General features: G+C 39.6%; 1 protein-coding gene across 6 annotated transcripts in view; it reads left to right on the top strand.

The window, feature by feature from the left end:
* The window catches only part of lrba (LPS responsive beige-like anchor protein), a 177,400-nt gene that overhangs the window by 39,133 nt on the left and 118,800 nt on the right, over positions 1-19,467 (top strand). For 5 of the 6 annotated variants that reach the window (XM_041983700.1, XM_041983701.1, XM_041983703.1 and 2 more), the window contains exons 20-29: positions 117-240; positions 356-548; positions 6,347-7,768; positions 7,915-8,105; positions 8,586-8,739; positions 9,207-9,387; positions 11,494-11,627; positions 12,219-12,326; positions 12,443-12,584; positions 14,251-14,608. In XM_041983700.1, coding sequence (XP_041839634.1) covers positions 117-240; positions 356-548; positions 6,347-7,768; positions 7,915-8,105; positions 8,586-8,739; positions 9,207-9,387; positions 11,494-11,627; positions 12,219-12,326; positions 12,443-12,584; positions 14,251-14,608 — 3,007 coding nt within the window. The remainder of the gene's footprint in view (positions 1-116; positions 241-355; positions 549-6,346; positions 7,769-7,914; positions 8,106-8,585; positions 8,740-9,206; positions 9,388-11,493; positions 11,628-12,218; positions 12,327-12,442; positions 12,585-14,250; positions 14,609-19,467) is intronic. The other variant, XM_041983699.1, reaches the window with a different exon arrangement.

Genomic DNA, 19,467 nt, shown 5'->3' with positions numbered 1-19,467 from the left:
GGTGTATTCCAAAACACTTCAATATTTTTTAAGACTCCTTTATATTCCCTTCTTTCAGATCCCTAAAAATTTTTTTCCTAAGGCTGTAAACAAAAGAGTTTTTTTTTCTTTTTCAGAGATTCTGAAGGTAATAGCTGCTCTCCTGAAGAACTCTCCCTCATCTCCTGAGAGCATGGAGGTGCGCAGGGTCTTTCTGTCAGACATGATCAAGCTGTTCAATAACAGCCGAGAGAACCGCAGGTAAGAGTTCCAGCACTTCTCACCACAGACAAGTACGTCACACACCAGTCCACGCAATGATTGCATTCAACACCCCACCACCTTCTCATATCTGTGCACTTTTTTGTTCTTTCAGGAGCCTGCTGCAGTGCTCGGTGTGGCAGGAGTGGATGCTCTCTCTTTGCTTCATCAACCCGCGAAACAGCGAGGAGCAGAAAATCACAGAGATGGTGTACGCCATCTTCCGCATCCTGCTCTATCACGCCATCAAATACGAGTGGGGTGGCTGGCGCGTCTGGGTGGACACCCTGTCCATCACACACTCCAAGGTCAGAGCTCTCAATATGTCAAATATGCAGAAGCACACACAAGTTTAAGCACGTCTGCTTTGTTTGCTTATTTATTTATTTTTTTGGGATCTTCTGATTTTGTGTCTTTCTCACTCCACACACCATATCTAACACTCGTCACATAACTGTAACCATAACCATGCTCCTCAGCTGTATTTCAGCCAAACGGAGAGTGATATTTGGTTAAAACCATCTGCTCTGTCACATGCATTCTTACTTCTGAATGCTGACAAAATTAAATTCATCAAATGATAAGTTACAAAGCAGTATTGTCTGGCTCTCTAACCTGCAGCGTAGCTTCGAATAGCAGTCAAAGCTTGCCTCTTGTTGCCCATCAGATTAACCTATGGAAGCTGTACAGTGATTATAATTTAAAAGCTAGTTGGAGTATAAACCAATTGGAATGAATCCCTTCAGCCTTTCCTCTCTTTATTTATGTAAAGAGTCTTTTTCTTTCACATTGCACAGATAAAAATAAACTTGTGGCACTTCTTATTTCCAAATGTTGAATTCAAAATGCCGCTTTAGAAATTCACTGTTGATATCATATTACTTGACTCTGTTCCACAGCAGTGAAGTAATTGAGGCTGGTGTCAGATTGTGGTCTGGGGGGTTTTTAAGCCTGGCAGATTGAAAGTTGAGTTAAAGAAGTGCTTGTGATACGAGTTGCTTCACTGTAAATCATCTGCTGTGAGAGCTGCTGTCCAACAGGGGGCACAGACAGACTGCCGGGAAGATGAGCAGTCTGAAGGCAGCATTTAGCTGAATGTCCTCCATGTGTGTTTGTTTGTGTATTATTATGCTGGATACTCTGAACTCTCCATGTTTCTTCACACCTCCAAACACTAAGCAGTGGGGAACACAAGATACAAGGATAACAAGGGAAAAACAGCTTGATATTTTATTGCACATTGATAGTTAAACCTGTGTACTCTCATGCACGTATTAGACATTTCTTTAATCACTATTTAAATGTATGCAACAGAAGTATTCGTTTTAACGGTTATAAAAAATCTGGTGGAAATTTGTTGATGCTCTGGTAAAACTGATGTGTTGTTTCAAGTTGCGTATAAAAGTATTCTTCATAATCAAAAAGCTTTTTCCCCTTAGAATTGTGCAAGATTAAAGCTGTTTTATTTTCTTAGCTGCACTTGCAAAGCTGTCGAGTACAACTGCATACATAAAGCATGTGTAAATTAACCCATGCACTTGTTTAATGTGAGATACACATGCACGCATGCAGCCGCTGTACAGGGAGCCGCCTCTGAAACAGATAGTTGCAGTGGGTGCTAGCCTCCAAGATACATGCATCTGCTATAAAAAAGCTAAAGAAACTCAATTGCAATTTTATTGTCCCATTTGATAGATTTCCTGCCACCTTTGTAGCACCATAGCTGTTTGTCACTGTTGCTCTCTCCTCCCACTGCTGCAGGCCGTGTGTGTGTGTGTGTGCTTGTGCACATGCGTGTGTGTTTGAATGTGAGTTACCAGCCGCATTTTCTCTTTGCCCTCATTCCCTCTTGGGTTTCTTGCAAGCCCTCCTCTCAGAGCACATTGAATATTCATCGGAACTGTGCAAGAACAATCGGAGAAACAAGGCCTTATAAATGCAACCAGCCCACCGGGAGCCTCTTGATAAGTGCATATATGCATTCACAAATACATATTTGCACATTTCTCCCTTACAAAGATTTAGTTTGATTTGTTTCAGCCGTGGTAGAATTGGCAGTTTAGTTCAGATGGGGACAATATGCCTCAAGCTGAACGCATGTTTTCACATCTGTGTGTGACAAGTTGTCTTGGAATCACAATATGCATACTGCATTTTTCTTTTGTCAGTAATTTGCAAGTCACAGACTGCCTTACATGCATGGATCTGTTTTCTAAAGCATTTCTAGGATCCAACATACAGGAACTGTTGTTATGCTACAAGAAGGGTAGTTTTTAATAATAATAATTATCATTATTAATTTCTTAAAGTTTAGCTAATTTTTTTTGTTGAGCAACTGAACCCATCAGATGTTAGTTTCCTTGTTGGACTAGCATACCAGAAATAACTATTTAATTGTATGCATAACCTCACACATTTTTATTATTTACAAATTTAATTTGATTAATTCTTATTCTAATCTGGCAAATAATACAGTGGTGTATTTTTTTCTTTTTTGGGGCATAGAGATCTAGATGTTTGAAAATGAGGAGAAAAAAAAAATCAAAACAAAGTATAAAGAGGGTAAAGTTGTGTTTGTGTCTGTATGTGTTTGTGTGTCTGTGTGTCCGCAAGTCATTGGCAAGGCAGTATATTTGCATACATGTCTCTCTGAATAGACAGATGTTCCTGCAGGTGGGCATGCTGACACAACAGCCCTCCCACTCTCAGCCCACACAACCCACCCAAGGTGCCCCTCGTCCATCTATGCACACAAATCAGTCTGTGAACAAGGAGGTCTCCAAAAGAGAAAGATCAAGGCGTGAAGGTCCCAGTGCCCTTCGTTCTCCCACTGTCAGCTTCATTTCATGTGTCAGACACCATAAACGTAAAGAACTTCAGAAAAGAGCCATCTCCTCTATAATAAAATACAATCTTATGAAGGTATTTAAAATCTTGAAAATGAATAGTTTGTCCAACCAGTTTTTGTTTCCTGATATTATTGAGGCTTAAAACTAATACTCAAGGTTTTGTTTTTTTTGTTTATCAATCAGACAAACCAATGCTGCCGAATACATGACCTCCGCCTTGGCGGAGGTAACAAGAAATGATAAAGAAAGATCTGTTGTGAGCAGGTGCAATAGTATACGGCCGGAGTGGCAGCAGCAGATGACATTGATTTTTGAAGGAGGAATTGCATTTAGCTAATTGGATTAGGACTGTGCTGCCCTCCTCATTTCTCCTTTGTTTTGTAGTTGCTGGTTTATAGTTAAGTAGGAACTCCTGTGCTTCTGTTGGGTTGTAGCACGCAGAGGGTGGGGGGGGGGCTTTACCAGCTTGACCCTCACTTACTTAACAGGTCTGTTTTTTTTTCTCTTGGGAAAACAAATAAACATACAAAAAAAAAAACAAAAAAAACAACCTGATTATATGGTAGGTATTTTTGAATCAAAGAAAAATACAATTTCTATTTCTATTTATTCCATATTTATGCTGTCAAATTATTGTATAAAACAACACAGACTTGTCAGGGTTAATTTTTGCAATATGTCTTAGTTTGATTATGAGTCCACTTCCGAAGCATTTCAGATCTTTTGTATGATCTGGGTCAGTTAAACACAGTTATTACCATGTTACTTGTCACATTAGAAAAGCCCACTGTGCTTCTCTACATTACCATAACATTTTTCCATAACCCACCAAGGCCAGACTCAGTCATGGAGTAGGCTGAAATTAGATTAGATCAGCACTGATGTCTCAGCCACCCAAGGCAGTTTTTATATATGGTAGTGGGGCTAAATGCTCTTTTAAAAACCACAGAGACATTCGCTACCTCTGTCTAATGGTAACTGGATCTGTTACAGAACCCCATTTAAGGCCAGCATATATCATCCTAATGTACAGACGGTATCCTGAATCTATGATGTTATGCGCTTCAATGCTTTCCTGCATAATGTCCATAGTGATGCACTCTGAATGCAGCCTTTTAATTGCTGAAAATGCTAAATGTCAAATTAAGCTGAAACTAATGGTTTAGAAGGTCTTGCTGTGTGATCACTGGGAAGGCGGGAGGAAAAGAGGAGACGACGGAGCACTGGTGCATTTAGAACAGGCTGTGCACTCAGAAAACAGCTATGGATTACCAATCACTGCTTCCCACTACAGAAGATTAATGAGCACCCGTGTAGCAGCCTAATTTAGAACAATAACGCCTAATTAATTACAAATAATCAGCTTCTTTCTTCCTCTTTCCTTTCTTCCTCTCTCAATGACTCACTTTCTGTCCTCTTTTGCAATTAATTTTTTCCCCTTTTCATCTTTCAGCTTTCACATTTTCTTTGTTACTCTTTTACTCTTGCCCTCTTTCTGCCTCCTTCTGTCCAAATAGCCTCAGGTGAAAAAGCAAAGTGGGTCTAGTTTGGCCCCCTCCACCACCGACCCATCTTTGACTCTCTGTCCTCAAAGCCCAGTGATTAATGCAGGGTCTTAAATTAGGCGTGGGAGGATTTGCCGATGCTGGACACGCACTCAGTACAGCGAGAAGACACACACTAATAGTATCTACTGCTAATCTATGACTGCTTACATGGATGGGCTCTTCCTCAAATGCCACTGCAGACCATTGTCAGTATAGACTAGCAGTCTAGTCTACCCATATCAGATGGTAAGAAGACTGATAGAGGTTAATAGGCCTTGGAAAGCTGCATAGAAGAGTGAAGTTTTAAATATGCCACCGCTATACACAAATGATCCTTAGTGGTTAGATGTTGTTAGAAGCTCAGGATAAAAAGACAGTCTGAGAATATCTTGCTTCCATTATTTAAAACTCAATTTTCAAAAGGAAGCTTGGCTGTTTCAGATAGTTAAAAAGCAGACTTTGTAAACCAGAGGATGCAGAGTGAGGCAGACAGGTTAATGACAGGAAATCAGACAAACATAAATGGATGAACTTAATGGCATGAAGTAACTGCTTAAAGCGAAATAGGTTTATACCACTGGTTATATTTAATGTTGCTGTCAGGCATCGTGGTTATTTGAGCACATCACAAAGATCCTTCATCAGATTGGGATGTTGAGAGTTTGGAGGTCCAGTAAACATTTTGGACCCTTGTTGTATTCCTTAAGCTGTTCCTGAGCAAATTTGTATTGTGCTAAAGGGAGTTGGTCTAAAATACATGGTGAGACCCAACCTTTTTATGCAAAGCATTGCTTCTAACTAGGTGATGAGTGCTCAGACTCCTCTTGCTTTTATGACACTTTGTCATGAACTTCACTGATGAACTTCATCCACCAGGTTCCACCTTTTTATTTTTTATTTTTTATTTTTTTTTAATGAGTTGAAAGATAAACTTTGCAGGATGGAGACGTGTACTGGACATTTCTTTCCATTTCCATAATTTTAATTCTGAGAACCATTCTGTTTGCTGGCCATGTTAAGATGTGTCTTCACTGAAAAAGGTTTAACATTTTCTCAGAATCAACAGAAGCAACAACATTGCTCTGCACACAACGAAACTGAGGTAGCAGCTGTCATGTTAAGATAAATAAAAAATAAATAGAACACAATATGCTACACAATAAAAACATACACTGCTGATAAAATAATGATAAAATAAAAAAATACATTTAAATTTGCATGGACAGTGCTTTGTGAATGCAGAGTTCAGGGGTGTGACGGCTCTGGGATAGAACCTGAGCTGTCTCTGTTAAGCTGCATTATCATCTTAAAAAAATTACTCTATCATTACCAAAACTTTCAATTATGCCAGCATAACTGCAGACTCATTTGTATAGTCACACTTATGGTTTTTTAAATATTTGAATTACATGGTAATTAAACTTTTTCTCCTCTAAAACACAATGATGACAATTTAACTCGTCTTTCTGTGTGTCATTCAGCAGATTTTGGTAAAAATGTACCAATATGACATGAAACTATTTCACAGATCCGCATTCTGTCAGTGGTAATTCCATGTTTTTTGATGGGGTTAAAGAGGTGATGATCAAATATGAGACCGCAATAGACCTGATTTTTATTTTCCATTCACAAGGCTAGAACTAATTTAGTTTGGTAATACAAAGCACTGTTTGTGTGTTTAACACTTTAATAATTTTTTTGTGTTTGCAGGTGACCTTTGAGCAGCACAAAGAGAATCTGTCACGAATGTTTCGTCAGTACCAGCATCAAGAGTCTGCAGGCTCTCGGAGCTTAATTCGCACAGTTTCTGGCGTCAGCCAAAGCTCTGAGACCATGAAAAGTGTTAATGGGCCACCTGCAGAAGAGACTGCGCCCTCCACTGTCATTGAGCTCACAGTGGATGAAGTATCTCAGAAATCCTTTGACTCAGCATCTAGTTCCACCATTACCTCCAGGCCACAGGAAGCCAGCGAGGACAGGGGACACACATCCATCACTGTGTCCAACATTCTGGCCAGGGCTGAAGAAGAAGAGGAGAAGATGGTGGAAGAGTCCCCTACAGATGGCTCAAGTGTCGGAACAGAAACTGACATTACTATGACACAAAAAGCAAATGCAGGGGAACAGAGTGAAGAGATCGACAAGCAAGCAGTGGCTGAGACTTCGTGTGACCAAAGCAATAATGATATAGAAAATGAACATAGCAACCAGGCTGAAACTGCTGATGCAAAAGCAGGCGAGGTAGTTGGGAGCTCTGCAACATCTACTAGTGATGATTCACAACCCCCTGATGACAAATGTGAGAGTGAAGACAATAAAGAAGAAATGTCAAACTCTGCAACGGAAAACTCTTTAAATGAAGGAGACACAGATGCTCCAGTGGTTTCAAAACAAGGAGATAAAACTGCCCAAATGTCCCCTGAGCCTGCAGCTGTTCTGGAGAACAGTGCACTGGGTGGAGCTTCTGTCTTCAACGAAGACTTGGTAGATGTATCATCTATTAGTGACCACATCCACCCTAGTGATGCTGATGATAGTCAGGAGGAGTCCTCTTATGTTTCTGCTGCTACTGGAGAGGAAAGTGAAGGAGACAGAAATGAAGAAAAACATGGAGACGATGTAGGCAAAACAAATGATCAGAAAGATCAGGAGCTTAAAATGGAAGAAGAAGAAAAGGAGGAGATTCAGGAGGCTAGAATACAAGAAAACGAAGGTGAATCTGTAGAGAAACAGGAGCCTTGTTTGGACAGGCAGACTCCTCCAGCTGAAACACCTGAGCAATGTATCACAGAACCACACAAAGAAAATGTTAGTGAAGTACAGTCTTCCTCCATAGCTGAAACTGCTACGACAGATGAGCAGCCCCATGTTGCCACACCAACCTCTACTGTCCAGGAGGTTTCAGCAGCTTCAGAGACTACATCACTGAGCCAGCCTTCAGAGACCAGTAGCACCACTGCAGGGGAAACCCAGTCTGGTGTCCCTGACAGTAGCACCACCACCTCCAGCTCTGACACCCGCAAGAGCACAGACTCTATCAGCAAGACCAAAGAGATCAAAATCGCCCGACTGGACGTGTCCAACGTGGCCTTAGACACTGAGAGACTTGAACTGAAAGAAACCTCTACAACAGTAGGCATCTGTTTTCTCTTTGTCTTAAGATATAAATGGTACCAGTTGAAATATGTAGAATTCAGATGTGTTTATATGCTTTTTTTTTTTACCTGCAGTCTCCCAGATCTACAATATGTTAAAGCCCTACGCCTTTTTTTCTGCAGGATACAAGCCAGGGTCAGACGGTCTCAGCAGGTGAAGCAGGAAGTTCATCTGGCCAGCCGAGGGAGACTGGCACATCAGCTCCCCGCTCCACCATGTTCCGTATCCCAGAATTCCGCTGGTCCCACATGCATCAGCGCCTCCTCACTGACCTGCTCTTCTCTATTGAGACAGATGTCCAGATGTGGAGGAGGTAGGAAAGCCACTCATTGACTTTGATTTTACAAATGCTTGCAACAATATTGATTATCTGAGTAAAGATTTTTTTTTTTTTACTTCTTAAGCTTTTTAGGAACAAGTAAATGGTTTAATCTCAGAAGCCCCCTGATAATTAAGTCTTGCATGTATCCTAATGAGTTCTTTACAAGCCTGTATTTTCTGTGATGTAAAAAGATGGTTTGTCAAGCAAATACGAAACTCATTTTAACAAAATGTAAAGGAATTTACAGACAAATTATTTCTCAGAGTATTACTGTCAGAGCTTTTAAGCTTTTCAGAGTGTGAGAACTTGTAAACCAATGGTCATGCAGAAATGAAGTTTTAATTAGTTAATAGAATTGTTTTGTAATTTACTCTTGCATTATTTCCACTGTAATGTTTAGTAAATGATGTAGGAGTTGAGTCGTTTTAATGTTCCTTTAGTACTATATTTTGTTTGTTCTCTGCCTTATAGTCACTCCACGAAGACAGTTCTGGACTTTGTGAACAGCAATGAGAACGTTGTGTTTGTGCACAACAGCATACACCTCATTTCCCAGGTGGTGGACAATCTCATTATGGCTTGTGGAGGGATTTTACCTTTACTCTCTGCTGCCACATCTTCCACCGTAAGTCGCATATTGCTTGCTGATTTTGTTTGTGCTTGTTTATTTTCCCCCACTGTCTATATATGTGGCTGATGGCAGTGTCCACAGGAAGTTATCAATCCACATTGACCTTTTCTGATCACATTAGACAACAGTTAGCTGCCTCCTAACATCGTTAGTTTGCTTTTGTCTAGTCTGACCTCAGTCACTGCAGCACTCATACATAATTCTTCTCCTGACCTGAACAAATAGGTGGAAGTTCAATTCCATTATAGTTCAGCTGCATCCAGCGTTATGTGACCTGTAACCGAATTTAAAACTGTACAAGAAAAATTGTAGTTGGACATGTCTGGATCTTTTGTCTGTGAAGATGTCAAATGTATGCACACTATTATGATTCTTATTATTATTAAATACGTTTTTCTTTTGTGTGTGTGTTTTTGTCATTACTTACTTTGATTTTTTTTTTCTTTTCTCTAAACTTCCAGCATGAGCTTGAAAACATTGAGCCATCCCAAGGCTTGGCAGTTGAGGCATCGGTTACCTTTTTGCAGCGCCTCATCAACCTTGCAGATGTTCTGATCTTTGCTAGCTCACTCAACTTCACAGAGATAGAAGCTGAGAAAAACATGTCATCAGGGGGCATCCTGCGACAGTGCCTTCGCCTCGGTAAGCACATTTGATTACTTATTCTGTAATATTGAGTGCTCTCTTTTTAATTAACTTCCTAATTTGTCTAGCTATTGCATTTAAACAAATTTACATACATCACATTTTAGTTGTTTTGCATTTATACAAATTCTCATAAAATTGAGCTATTTTGGAGTATTTGTTTATATTAATTAGAACTTTTCTCTATCAATGCTATAACATGCCATCATGCAGACCAGTCAAAAGTTAATGTTATTCATATATTTTGGAACTTATTTTAGTACAGTTTCCATTTTCATACAAATAATTACATTTTTAGATGTGTGTATATGTGTGTATATGTATATATGTATGTATATATATATATATATATATATATATATGTGTGTGTGTGTGTGTGTGTGTGTGTTATATACACCACCAAATTTGCTGATAACAATTATATTAATTAAAATAAATTAATACAATTAGTTAACATCATATAATAAATTAATTACTTAGATTGCAAAATCCACCCCTTAAAAAGAAACTGCATTTTGTAATTTCCTTGTTTTTGATCATTTTGGAAGCTTTCCACACAGCTTCACTTTGAAGAGAAAAATAATGCACAAAATTAAAATTTGAGCTGATATGGAAAGATGAGAGGTTTTCATATTTAACAACCTTTCCATTTGTCTTTGGTCCCTCGCTAAATATCCGTTGTTTATCTCCTCCTTTTTCCCACATTCTATATCCTGTCTTGTTGAGTCGCACATAAACTGGCTGCAACCTCCCATTTTAGCTTCAATCTAGGCTCCCTGTTGCCTTTTTTTTTTAACACTATCCCCTTTTATTCTTTCGTTTCCATGTTCATCCTTTCAGTCTGAGTTGCTGCCTCTTTAAGGCTGCTCATATCAGCCTTCTCTTATCATGTTATTATAACCCCGCTGCATGGCAACACTTGCAAATGGCTGCTAGCATGATATAGTGAGTTGTCCATAATGGCCTTGGCTGTGCTGGATTGCTGCATAGCCTGAAGCCTCGTTCTGTCTTCTGTTCCAGGGTATTAAAATTTCCTCTGACAGCACCTAAAGCTTCGACTCACAATTGCTGAATTAAAGAAACTGATGTTATTCCATTATTTATTCTTTGTGGTGCTCATTTTTAGCAACAAAATAAACACAACACACACGCCAAGTGAAAGTAGCACAGCGTTTTCTACAGCAGTTTAAATGATTTCTTCATGCTTCGCTCCATTTATGCAACAGTACATATTCATGTATCTGATTTTGCTCTTAGAAACAATTGTGGTTACAAACAATATGGCTGTCAAAATTCAAACTTGTTATCCAGACAACATGTCTTCCTCCTGGTTCATTGCTGCTGTGCAGGTTTTGCAGGGGAAATGCCGTCACCGTAGCACAGCTCTGTTATGAAATGAATATTTGATGAGGTATGTGCTCCCCATTGCTGGCACCTAATCTGATTTTGGGAAACTGTAACAAGGTTTTAGCATCTCCCCCCCTCCCTCTGCCTCTCCTTTTATAAATGGCCGTATGAAAGAGTGGTCCTAATGGAAAAAGCGAGCCCATTTCCAGACGGAATAATTCCCCTCTTCGTAATCTTACCAGTTAACATTTGTCAGTTGTCAGGCACAGAACAGTGGGGGTTGCGTGGGCCTCGGAAGAGGAGCAGTGCTTTAAATTACATGGTTAGCATGTCACTCCAGCACCCACCTAAAGTTATCGGACAATAAGATATTTTTTTTTCTGGCGAAGGACGCATCTTGCTGCCTACTCAGCATGTGCAGACCCTAACAGTGTCATTTATTATGGGAGCTGCACACAGTGGATATGATTCATTCTGCACTATGACCTTGAGAGGAGAGGTGGAGCAGAGAAGAGTGAGCGGTGCTGCCAGAGTTGGCCAGAGCACTGACCTTGTCATGGCCCCACTTTTTCTCTTTTGTTTTTGTCCTTCTCAGCTGGTCCTCTTCTGGTCTTCAGAGTTCATGTCCTGGATTTCTCTTTTCTTGCATTTGGGTGCATAGAAGCACAACTAAGAAGAGTTTAACTTCAGCGCATGTTTCTCCAACAGTGACTTTGTATGATGTAGCAAAGCATCTCATTCTCTGCCCTTCCACAGTGTGTGCTATGGCAGTGAGAAACTGTCTGGAGTGTCAGCAAGCGCAGTTTAAACATGGCACTGAAAGCTCAGTTCGCAGCTACACAGCCATGCCCAGCACTGTGCTTGGAACAGCCAAGTCTGCATCTGCACAGGCAAGTAATCCACATATTTGTCCTAATGCGTTTATCGTCACAATTTTCCAGATTTTTATTACTGTTTTGAATGGATTCACAAAAAAAAGAAACAAAGAAAACAACAAAATCGGAAGTATCATTAATCTACTTTTGCTCTTCTTTGTGCTTCATTCTTAGTCTAACAAAAACTGAAATTCCTTTATATTTTTTTTCTGTTTACTAGCTACAACCAAGTGTTATTGCATTAGCTCAAATGTTATTATATTACTACATGTATTGCTATTTGTTACACTAGACTAGGCCATTGTCATTGCCCCTTTGATTTGATACAGTGACTTCCAGTAAAGTTGTGTTGTTCTTCCCTGAACTGAGTGTCAAAGCTCATTTATAATGCAGTGGCTCTATAGAAAAGCCATTATGTTAAGGATGTGATCTCAGGAGGGATGGACTCCCTGAGCTGTTTAACCTTATTCGTTGAGCTGTGTGTAGAGTTATACAGTAGATATTCTGATTGTTGTAAATCTGTGTGCATTGTTTTCACTTGCAGATGATAGTAATACATGAGATGTGGTAGTGCATTTATTTATTTATTTTTGTACATGCTTGCAGAGTCCTGTTGATGCAGTGACAGGTGGCATGTCTCCAATCAGAGATTTGGATCGGCTCCTTCAAGACATGGACATTAACCGCCTCAGGGCTGTTGTCTTCAGAGATATTGTGAGTTGTACACCTTTTTTCCGTGCAGTATTTTACATTCAACAGTGCTCCTCTTACTTGAGGTGCTTTCTGAAGAAGATACATGCAGAATTTTTAGTGTGTTTTCTTTGTTTCAGGAGGACAGTAAACAGGCTCAGTTTTTGGCTCTTGCTGTGGTGTATTTCATCTCAGTCCTCATGGTGTCCAAGTATCGTGACATCCTGGAACCTCACAATGACAAGAAACACCCTCATCGCTCCCAGTCTACTAGGAGTACAGGTGAAATATACAAACAAACCCAACTGCAAAAAGGCTGTCATGCTGTATCAAATTCAGATTAAAACCCAAAAGCAGTGAATAGCAAAACTTGTAAACTAATATCTAATTAATAACAGAACAAATAACACAAATTCAATTTTGAAAGTGAAACATTTTTACAGCTTTATGAAAAATATTAGCTCTTCTTAAATGTGATAACAGGAACACATCGCAAAGTTCACATAAGAGCAACAAAATGCTGTAAAAGTAAAGAAAATGTTATTAAGTTATTAAATGTTAAGTTATATGTAATTAAGTTAATTAGCAACAGGTCAGGAACATGACTGTCTGTTTAAAGAGCACCCTAGAGAGGCAGACTCTCTGAGAAGTGAAGATGGGCAGAGGTTGAACAATCTGCAAAAAACTGCATTTGCATCCAGAGAATACGAAGAGGTTTCTTTGTGCACGGGACAAGACCAAAAATTAATATTGGATGCTTGTCATTGCTGAGTCCTCAGATGGCAAACCATTCATAATTCATCGATCAAAACAGCCAAATTAGTTAGATTTTCTATCAAAAATCACTGTGGCCAAACGCAGTTCATCGTGAATTTGTGCCTTTTGGGCAAAAGCTCATTTTAAAAGGTATGAAGGTATTATAGTGGAAAATAATTTTCTAGGCAGAATAATCCAAATTTGAAATTATTTTTGAAAATGTGTTGTCCTCTGGACTAAAGAGTTAAGGGACCATCCAGATTGTTATCAGTGCACAGTTCAAAAGCCTGCATCTCTGATGGTTTTCGACTTCATTAACACCTCTGGCACTGGTACCTTCCACATTTGGAAAGGCTCCATCAATGCTGACAGGTAAATACAGGTTTAAGAGCACGATATTCTCCTATCCAGACAACCTGTTCAAGGATGGCTTTGCATATTTCAGCAAGACTATTCTAAACCACGAACTGCATCCATCACAACAGCATAGCTCCACAGAAGAGTCCGGCTGCTGAACTGGCCTGCCTGCAGTCCAGACATTCCAACAGAAAACCTATGGTGCTTCATAAAATGCAAAACGGACAACTGTCCTCTGCCAGAGCTTTAGTAGGTGGTCTCATCAGGAGATTTTTCCAGAAGAGGCGGTGGTACAAAGTGAATAATAAGGTTCTGTTCTAACTTTTTTGAGATGTGTTGCTACCATCATATTCAAAATGAGCTACTATTTTTCATAAGATGGTAAAATGTCTTAGCATTTAATACGTTTTAGTGTTCTGTCATGAAAAAGATGTAGGCTTATGAGATTTGCACAATACTGCATTCTGTTTTAGTTTATATTTTGTACAATGCCCCAACTTTCTTAAAATTGTGGCTACGTGAAGTTTTATATTCATCCATAAAACAAAGGTTTTACTGGTGTGTTGCTGTCATTTCCAGTCTTTATGCTTTTTACTCCTAAGTATAAAGCAGGATCGGATGTACTTAAAGCTCTTTCCTATGCCCACCGTCTTAATGGCCTTTTTTGAGATTGGTAATTTGAAAAAAATAAATGGGCTATATACAATAATGTGCACTAGTATTAAGCGAAAGAATGAAGAATTTTGAGCAGTATTGTGGATGTTCACCATTGCTACAAAAAATTATCTAGAAGTTTATCTTTTTCTCTATTTTTTTTTTTTTTACATCTTCACAGACAGTGGAGGAGCTTCAGGTGGAACAGAGGTGGAGAATGGCTTCTCTCTCAGGAGGTATGATTCTGGTATTGGCGATGACCACACATCGGCAGCGGCAAGTGAGGGAGATCTGTCATCTTCTGGCGCAGCTCATGGTCCAGACGCCATCTCAGAGGCCTTGTCTACACTGTCATCTGAGGTCAGACCTGCTCTGTCTGCTGACTCAAAGGGCAAGAATGTCAAAGACATTCTGCGCAGCCTTGTGAGTGCTCCAGCTGATGATATCATGGTGGATCCAAGTCTGCTGCCCCCAGCGTTTCTTGGACCTGTGGGGGACGTGGCCAGAGAATCATCTCTACAGTTCCGCTCTTTTGATAGGTGAGGGCTAAGGTTCAAACACAGCATAATACCAAGTTAAATAGAGTACATTTAGGCCTTTTTTTTCTTCTTGCACTACACATTATTGACTGGAGGGAAATAAATCAGGAAATTTCTCTTTCCTGAGACCTGACAGCTTTGTCAGTTTCTTGAAATACATATGATGTTAGGTCTTGTGATTCTCAAGCTTTGCAGTTGACAGTTTTATGCCATTTATCCCAACATAACTGCAGGGGACTTTTAAAAGTCAGACCTTGAACACATCTCAGCTTGGTATTCTCGGAGGAGGCATTGGTGGATCTTAAAAAACATTCTGTAACTGAAACCTTTCCAAAATGACTGTCTGACTGTCTTTCTCCTAAAGTGTCATTGTTCTTTGTTTGCTGTCGATCCAGTCCCTCAAAGGGCAAAGTGCCTTACAAAGATTCTGCCTTTTAAAAGAAGAAGAGTTCTATCTGGGGTGAAGAGATGGGGAGACGAAGCTGACAGGAAGCTGTTTGTTTTCACATTGCCACTGATATTTAACAGCACTTTTTCATCTTCTGTGCTTGACTCACCCTGTCTAACCCCCCCCTCTTTTCTGGAAAGCAAAAATAATACAAAAAAACTAAGCAAAACAAAAACAAACAACCAAAAAAAAAAAAAAATTTGTGTTACCTTTCGTAGTACAGGGTGAACACTCAGTATGGCTTCAAAAGCAAAGCGGGGTACCAAAGCCACAGACAGGCCCAGGTGAGACAGGATGGTTATCGGTCTGGTTTGCATTTGGACTGTTGATTCTCAGGCATTTTACACACAGCAGAGGTGGGGTTCTGGGTGAAGAGGAAGAAAAAGAAAGACAAGAGAAAGGGGGAGATGAGTGCCAAGTCAAAGTTCTCATGTTTTGAAAAAAATATTTCTACATTTTTCTCTCTTTCACTCACAAACACAGCCAGTCTGCCTGCCCCCAACTGTGGGAATTCCACAGCATCTCTGTGATCGCGTGTCTTTATCTGAGGAATGCTTTGTCAGGTCTCAGGGCGCTCCTCATATCAGGGGGATTAGACTGGCTCCTGTCCGCTGAGCACACTCAGTGGGAAGAGAGGATGTCAGGAGAGCTGGAGAACGTAGACTAACAGCTCACTCGATACCTATGGGAGCCTCTTCATGCAAACCTAGTCACAGACTCCAAACTTTACTCCAGCTAAGGAAAAGATTAAAGCACCTTGGAGGGTGTTTGACTCACTTGCATATCATCATTTCATTATAACAGGGGACTAAGGTGTGATATTTGTTTGTAATTTTTATATAAACAGCTGAACCAATAGTTTAATTGTTTTTGAAAAGATTTCACCTTAGAAAATTAATTCTCCATAACAAAACCATGTTAGGAGCTTCTTGCGTTTCTTTTGTTAGGAGCAAACCTATCAGCATAACATAAAATTTTCCTGCATTTCAAGGTATGTTTTGACACATACCTCATTTGGCAACATGCATCTACAACAGCAAGACTTGCATCTGCAAATCTGTGTGGTACAAACATGTTCTGCACTAACTGTTGCACCATGTCACCATTTTCACACACCTTGGATCCTTAATTGAAGACAACAGGATGATTTGTGTTGGGTTTACTCAAAATGAACTATATGATCAAGGAACATATCATACCCCCCATGTGACCCCATGATGTGGCGCATCATCCATTAAACTTGTTGTCTGTTAAAAGTAACAGTCACCAGCTTTATACTTGAAACTGGCTATTCTGTTTTGTAAATGTCATATTTCATTCAGAATTGTAGAGCCAAAATCTGTTTGGCATTGGAAAAATGTTTTGCTTATCAAAACCTATTTAAATTTTCTGATGACTTCAGTGATAAATTTTTCCTTTTTGTCCAGCCAGATTCCTAATATAGTCTCCCCCCCGCTGTGATACCATGCAAGTTTGACATCACTGTGTCAAGGTGACTATGCAATCCATGGAACTAGCTTGCTTTTTAGTAGTTCACTCGTTTTTAACCAGCCAACTGTCTTTCAGCTTTTACCATTGCCAGTTAGCTTATGACATATGTTGATAAGGCCCAGTGGTGTTTATAATCCATTTGTAATAGCTCTATCACTGCTCAGCATCTCCCAATAACTAGTAAGTCTCCCAGTTGACACCAGTCCAAGCCAGAGCTGACATTCTACACTGACATCTCCTGTCAAAACATGGCAACTTTCAGCTTGCCCAGAGGGCAGGATTTATGAGACCATTGCATGAAAAATGCAGGGATCTCCTAGATAAAAACTGGGGGTGGGTCAGAGGGTGAAGTATCCAAACTGATTTATTTACTAGTGGAGACCTGCTGGATTTCTCCCATGCATTTCTCAGCTATGCCCCTGTTATGACAGCCAGTCTGCAAATATTTGCTGATACTAACCAGAACTAAACAGTGTCATTGTACAAGTCTGTGATTTAGACTGCATGGTTCAGCTGCATATGCGGGTGTTAGACACTAGGATATACATGGTGCAGTTGTTTGCATTCCTGATAACAGACTCTACATCCATGTGTGAGCTGATGTGCAGATGAGTTGGGATGATTGTGAAATGTTGTTAATGAACTGCTGATGGTACGCAGTACATTATTTTACACTACATGTTTCAATCAATGATGCATTTATGTAATTTGGATTGCTGTTACAATGGATATCGTTTCTGCATGTTACTAGATGTCCTTACATAGCAAGGATTCAATAATGTACATGAAGAATTTTTATCAGACATGAGGGTATCCAGAACATCTCTCAAATTATGCTATTGCAAAGTTTGACTAGTTAAGATTATTAGTTAAGATTAGTACACAGGATATCAACAGACTGCACAATGCAGATTACAAATGGCAAATATGGCTCCAAAACTTACCAAAAAACAAGACTTAAAAGTTCACTTTATTAAATCTGTTTTTTTTTCTTTTTTACATGTTATTTTTTTCTCTTTTTTTGGATAACAAAGATAACATTGGCCTTTCAAACATGCTAACGGGGTGCTATTGGACATGTTAAATATTGTTTTGTGGCATCAAAGTGAATAATTTAATATTCACATTAACAAATTATTAAAAACACAGACTGCTCTTAGAGACTAAATCTACTTCCATATATCTCCATATAACCCCACATTGTTAACAAAACAAAAATAGGTAAGAAATCAGTGATGTTCCAGCATCAGGAATATCTTCCAGCAGATTGGGGATTAATCACCATTACAGGTGTTTCATGGTATTTTTAAATTTTCACATACAGTCAGTCTTTCAGTAATTTTCCTCGTAATTTTAAATTGGTAATACAGCATATGAGAACTTATTACATTTATGCACTTTCTTACAGTGCAGATTGACTTAAAGATGTTGAGATCAAAGCTCTGTTTGAGCTACAGCATCTTTTACAGAAATCTGTTCCTCATATGACAAAATACCCTTTAGTTCATTATTAGTCTGGGTTTATGTTTAGTGTGGTAAATAAAATCTTACAATTACCTTTCCATCACTGGTCATACATACTCATTCAGTTCAGTAACCTCCTCACTTTTGTTTTGGTCACTAAAGTCATAAATCTCTAAGTATTTTGCCTTCTCTTTGAGTTATTATCCTCCATTCACAGCTTGATGCATTATTTAATGCTACGGACTTCATGAGAGTAGATTTGAAAATAGTGTACACATGCGTGTGTGGTCAGTTATTGCTCTTTTGAGCCTTCATGTGCATTGTGTTGCATGAAAGAAACTAATGGTGCGGTGGTGTCGCTCACATCATTCTGAAATAAACACAGTAAAAAACAGCATTATATACAGATACAGCAGACATGTTTTGACTTGTCCTTGCACCTGAAATAGCAGAGATTACTTGAATTGGAGTGTTGACTGTACTTATCCACTGTGTGTTGAGGGCATTAAATAATTCAGCCTTAGCTTTTTGTACACACACACACACACACGCATGCACGCACACACACAAACACACTTTGCTTTGGGCTCCTGTTTGTGGGTTGAGAGGGTCCACTGACGGCTGATTAATCGACTGGGGCGGCCCATTCGTGATAAGTGTGGCTAATGACCTGCTGAATAATTCACTGGGCCTTTGCAGGGGAGCAGATGGAAGGCCAAACACATCCATGGACATGATCACCATCAGACTTCTACACATTTAAGCATACACACATATGCATGTATTACAATATTTCTAGGCAAAATCACACACACACGTCCAGTTTCCACACACCAGGGGTCCACTATCTCTCCGTCTCTACTGCTGTTGACACCCAGGGTGCTTCATGTCAGCGCCGCCCTTGCTCTCTGATACTGCCATCCAGTTCAATCACTATCTAAACAGAAAACAAAACCCAAACTTACCAGATACTTTTATCTCCGCTATCAATACTACTTTAATTCAGCTCTATTATTACTTGTGCTTTCATGTCCCATGATTGAGCCTATCACTTTTTAATTTTAAACACCAAAGTCAAGCCTCTTGGATATTGCTGCAGCTCTATTGTTTTCTACTGAAGCCACCTTAAGTCGTCAGGGTTTAATGTGTAACTGTTAAATAGATTGGATCATCATCTTGGTGCAGCCTTTGATTTTATAGCCAGGGATCTGTCCGCATCACAGGATACCCTGATTCAAAAATCCTATTTCGTGCATGTGTATTTTCATGGAGGTATGGAGACACGGACTCCAGGAACGTGGCAGAAATCATTTTGCGTCTCTTTTTATAGATTCAAATTTGTGCATTTGATGTATTTGTGGTGCATATCTATGTTGGTTTGTGTTTGAGAGGTAGCAGTAGCCAGTGATTAGACCCTGCTTCCCCTGTGTCAGCACTGATAAGCAGGGCCAAGCTC

This window comes from Melanotaenia boesemani, chromosome 4 (genome assembly GCF_017639745.1).
Source record: "Melanotaenia boesemani isolate fMelBoe1 chromosome 4, fMelBoe1.pri, whole genome shotgun sequence".
Classification (NCBI taxonomy): Eukaryota; Metazoa; Chordata; class Actinopteri; order Atheriniformes; family Melanotaeniidae; genus Melanotaenia; species Melanotaenia boesemani.
This window is presented reverse-complemented; position numbering and strand designations above follow the sequence as displayed.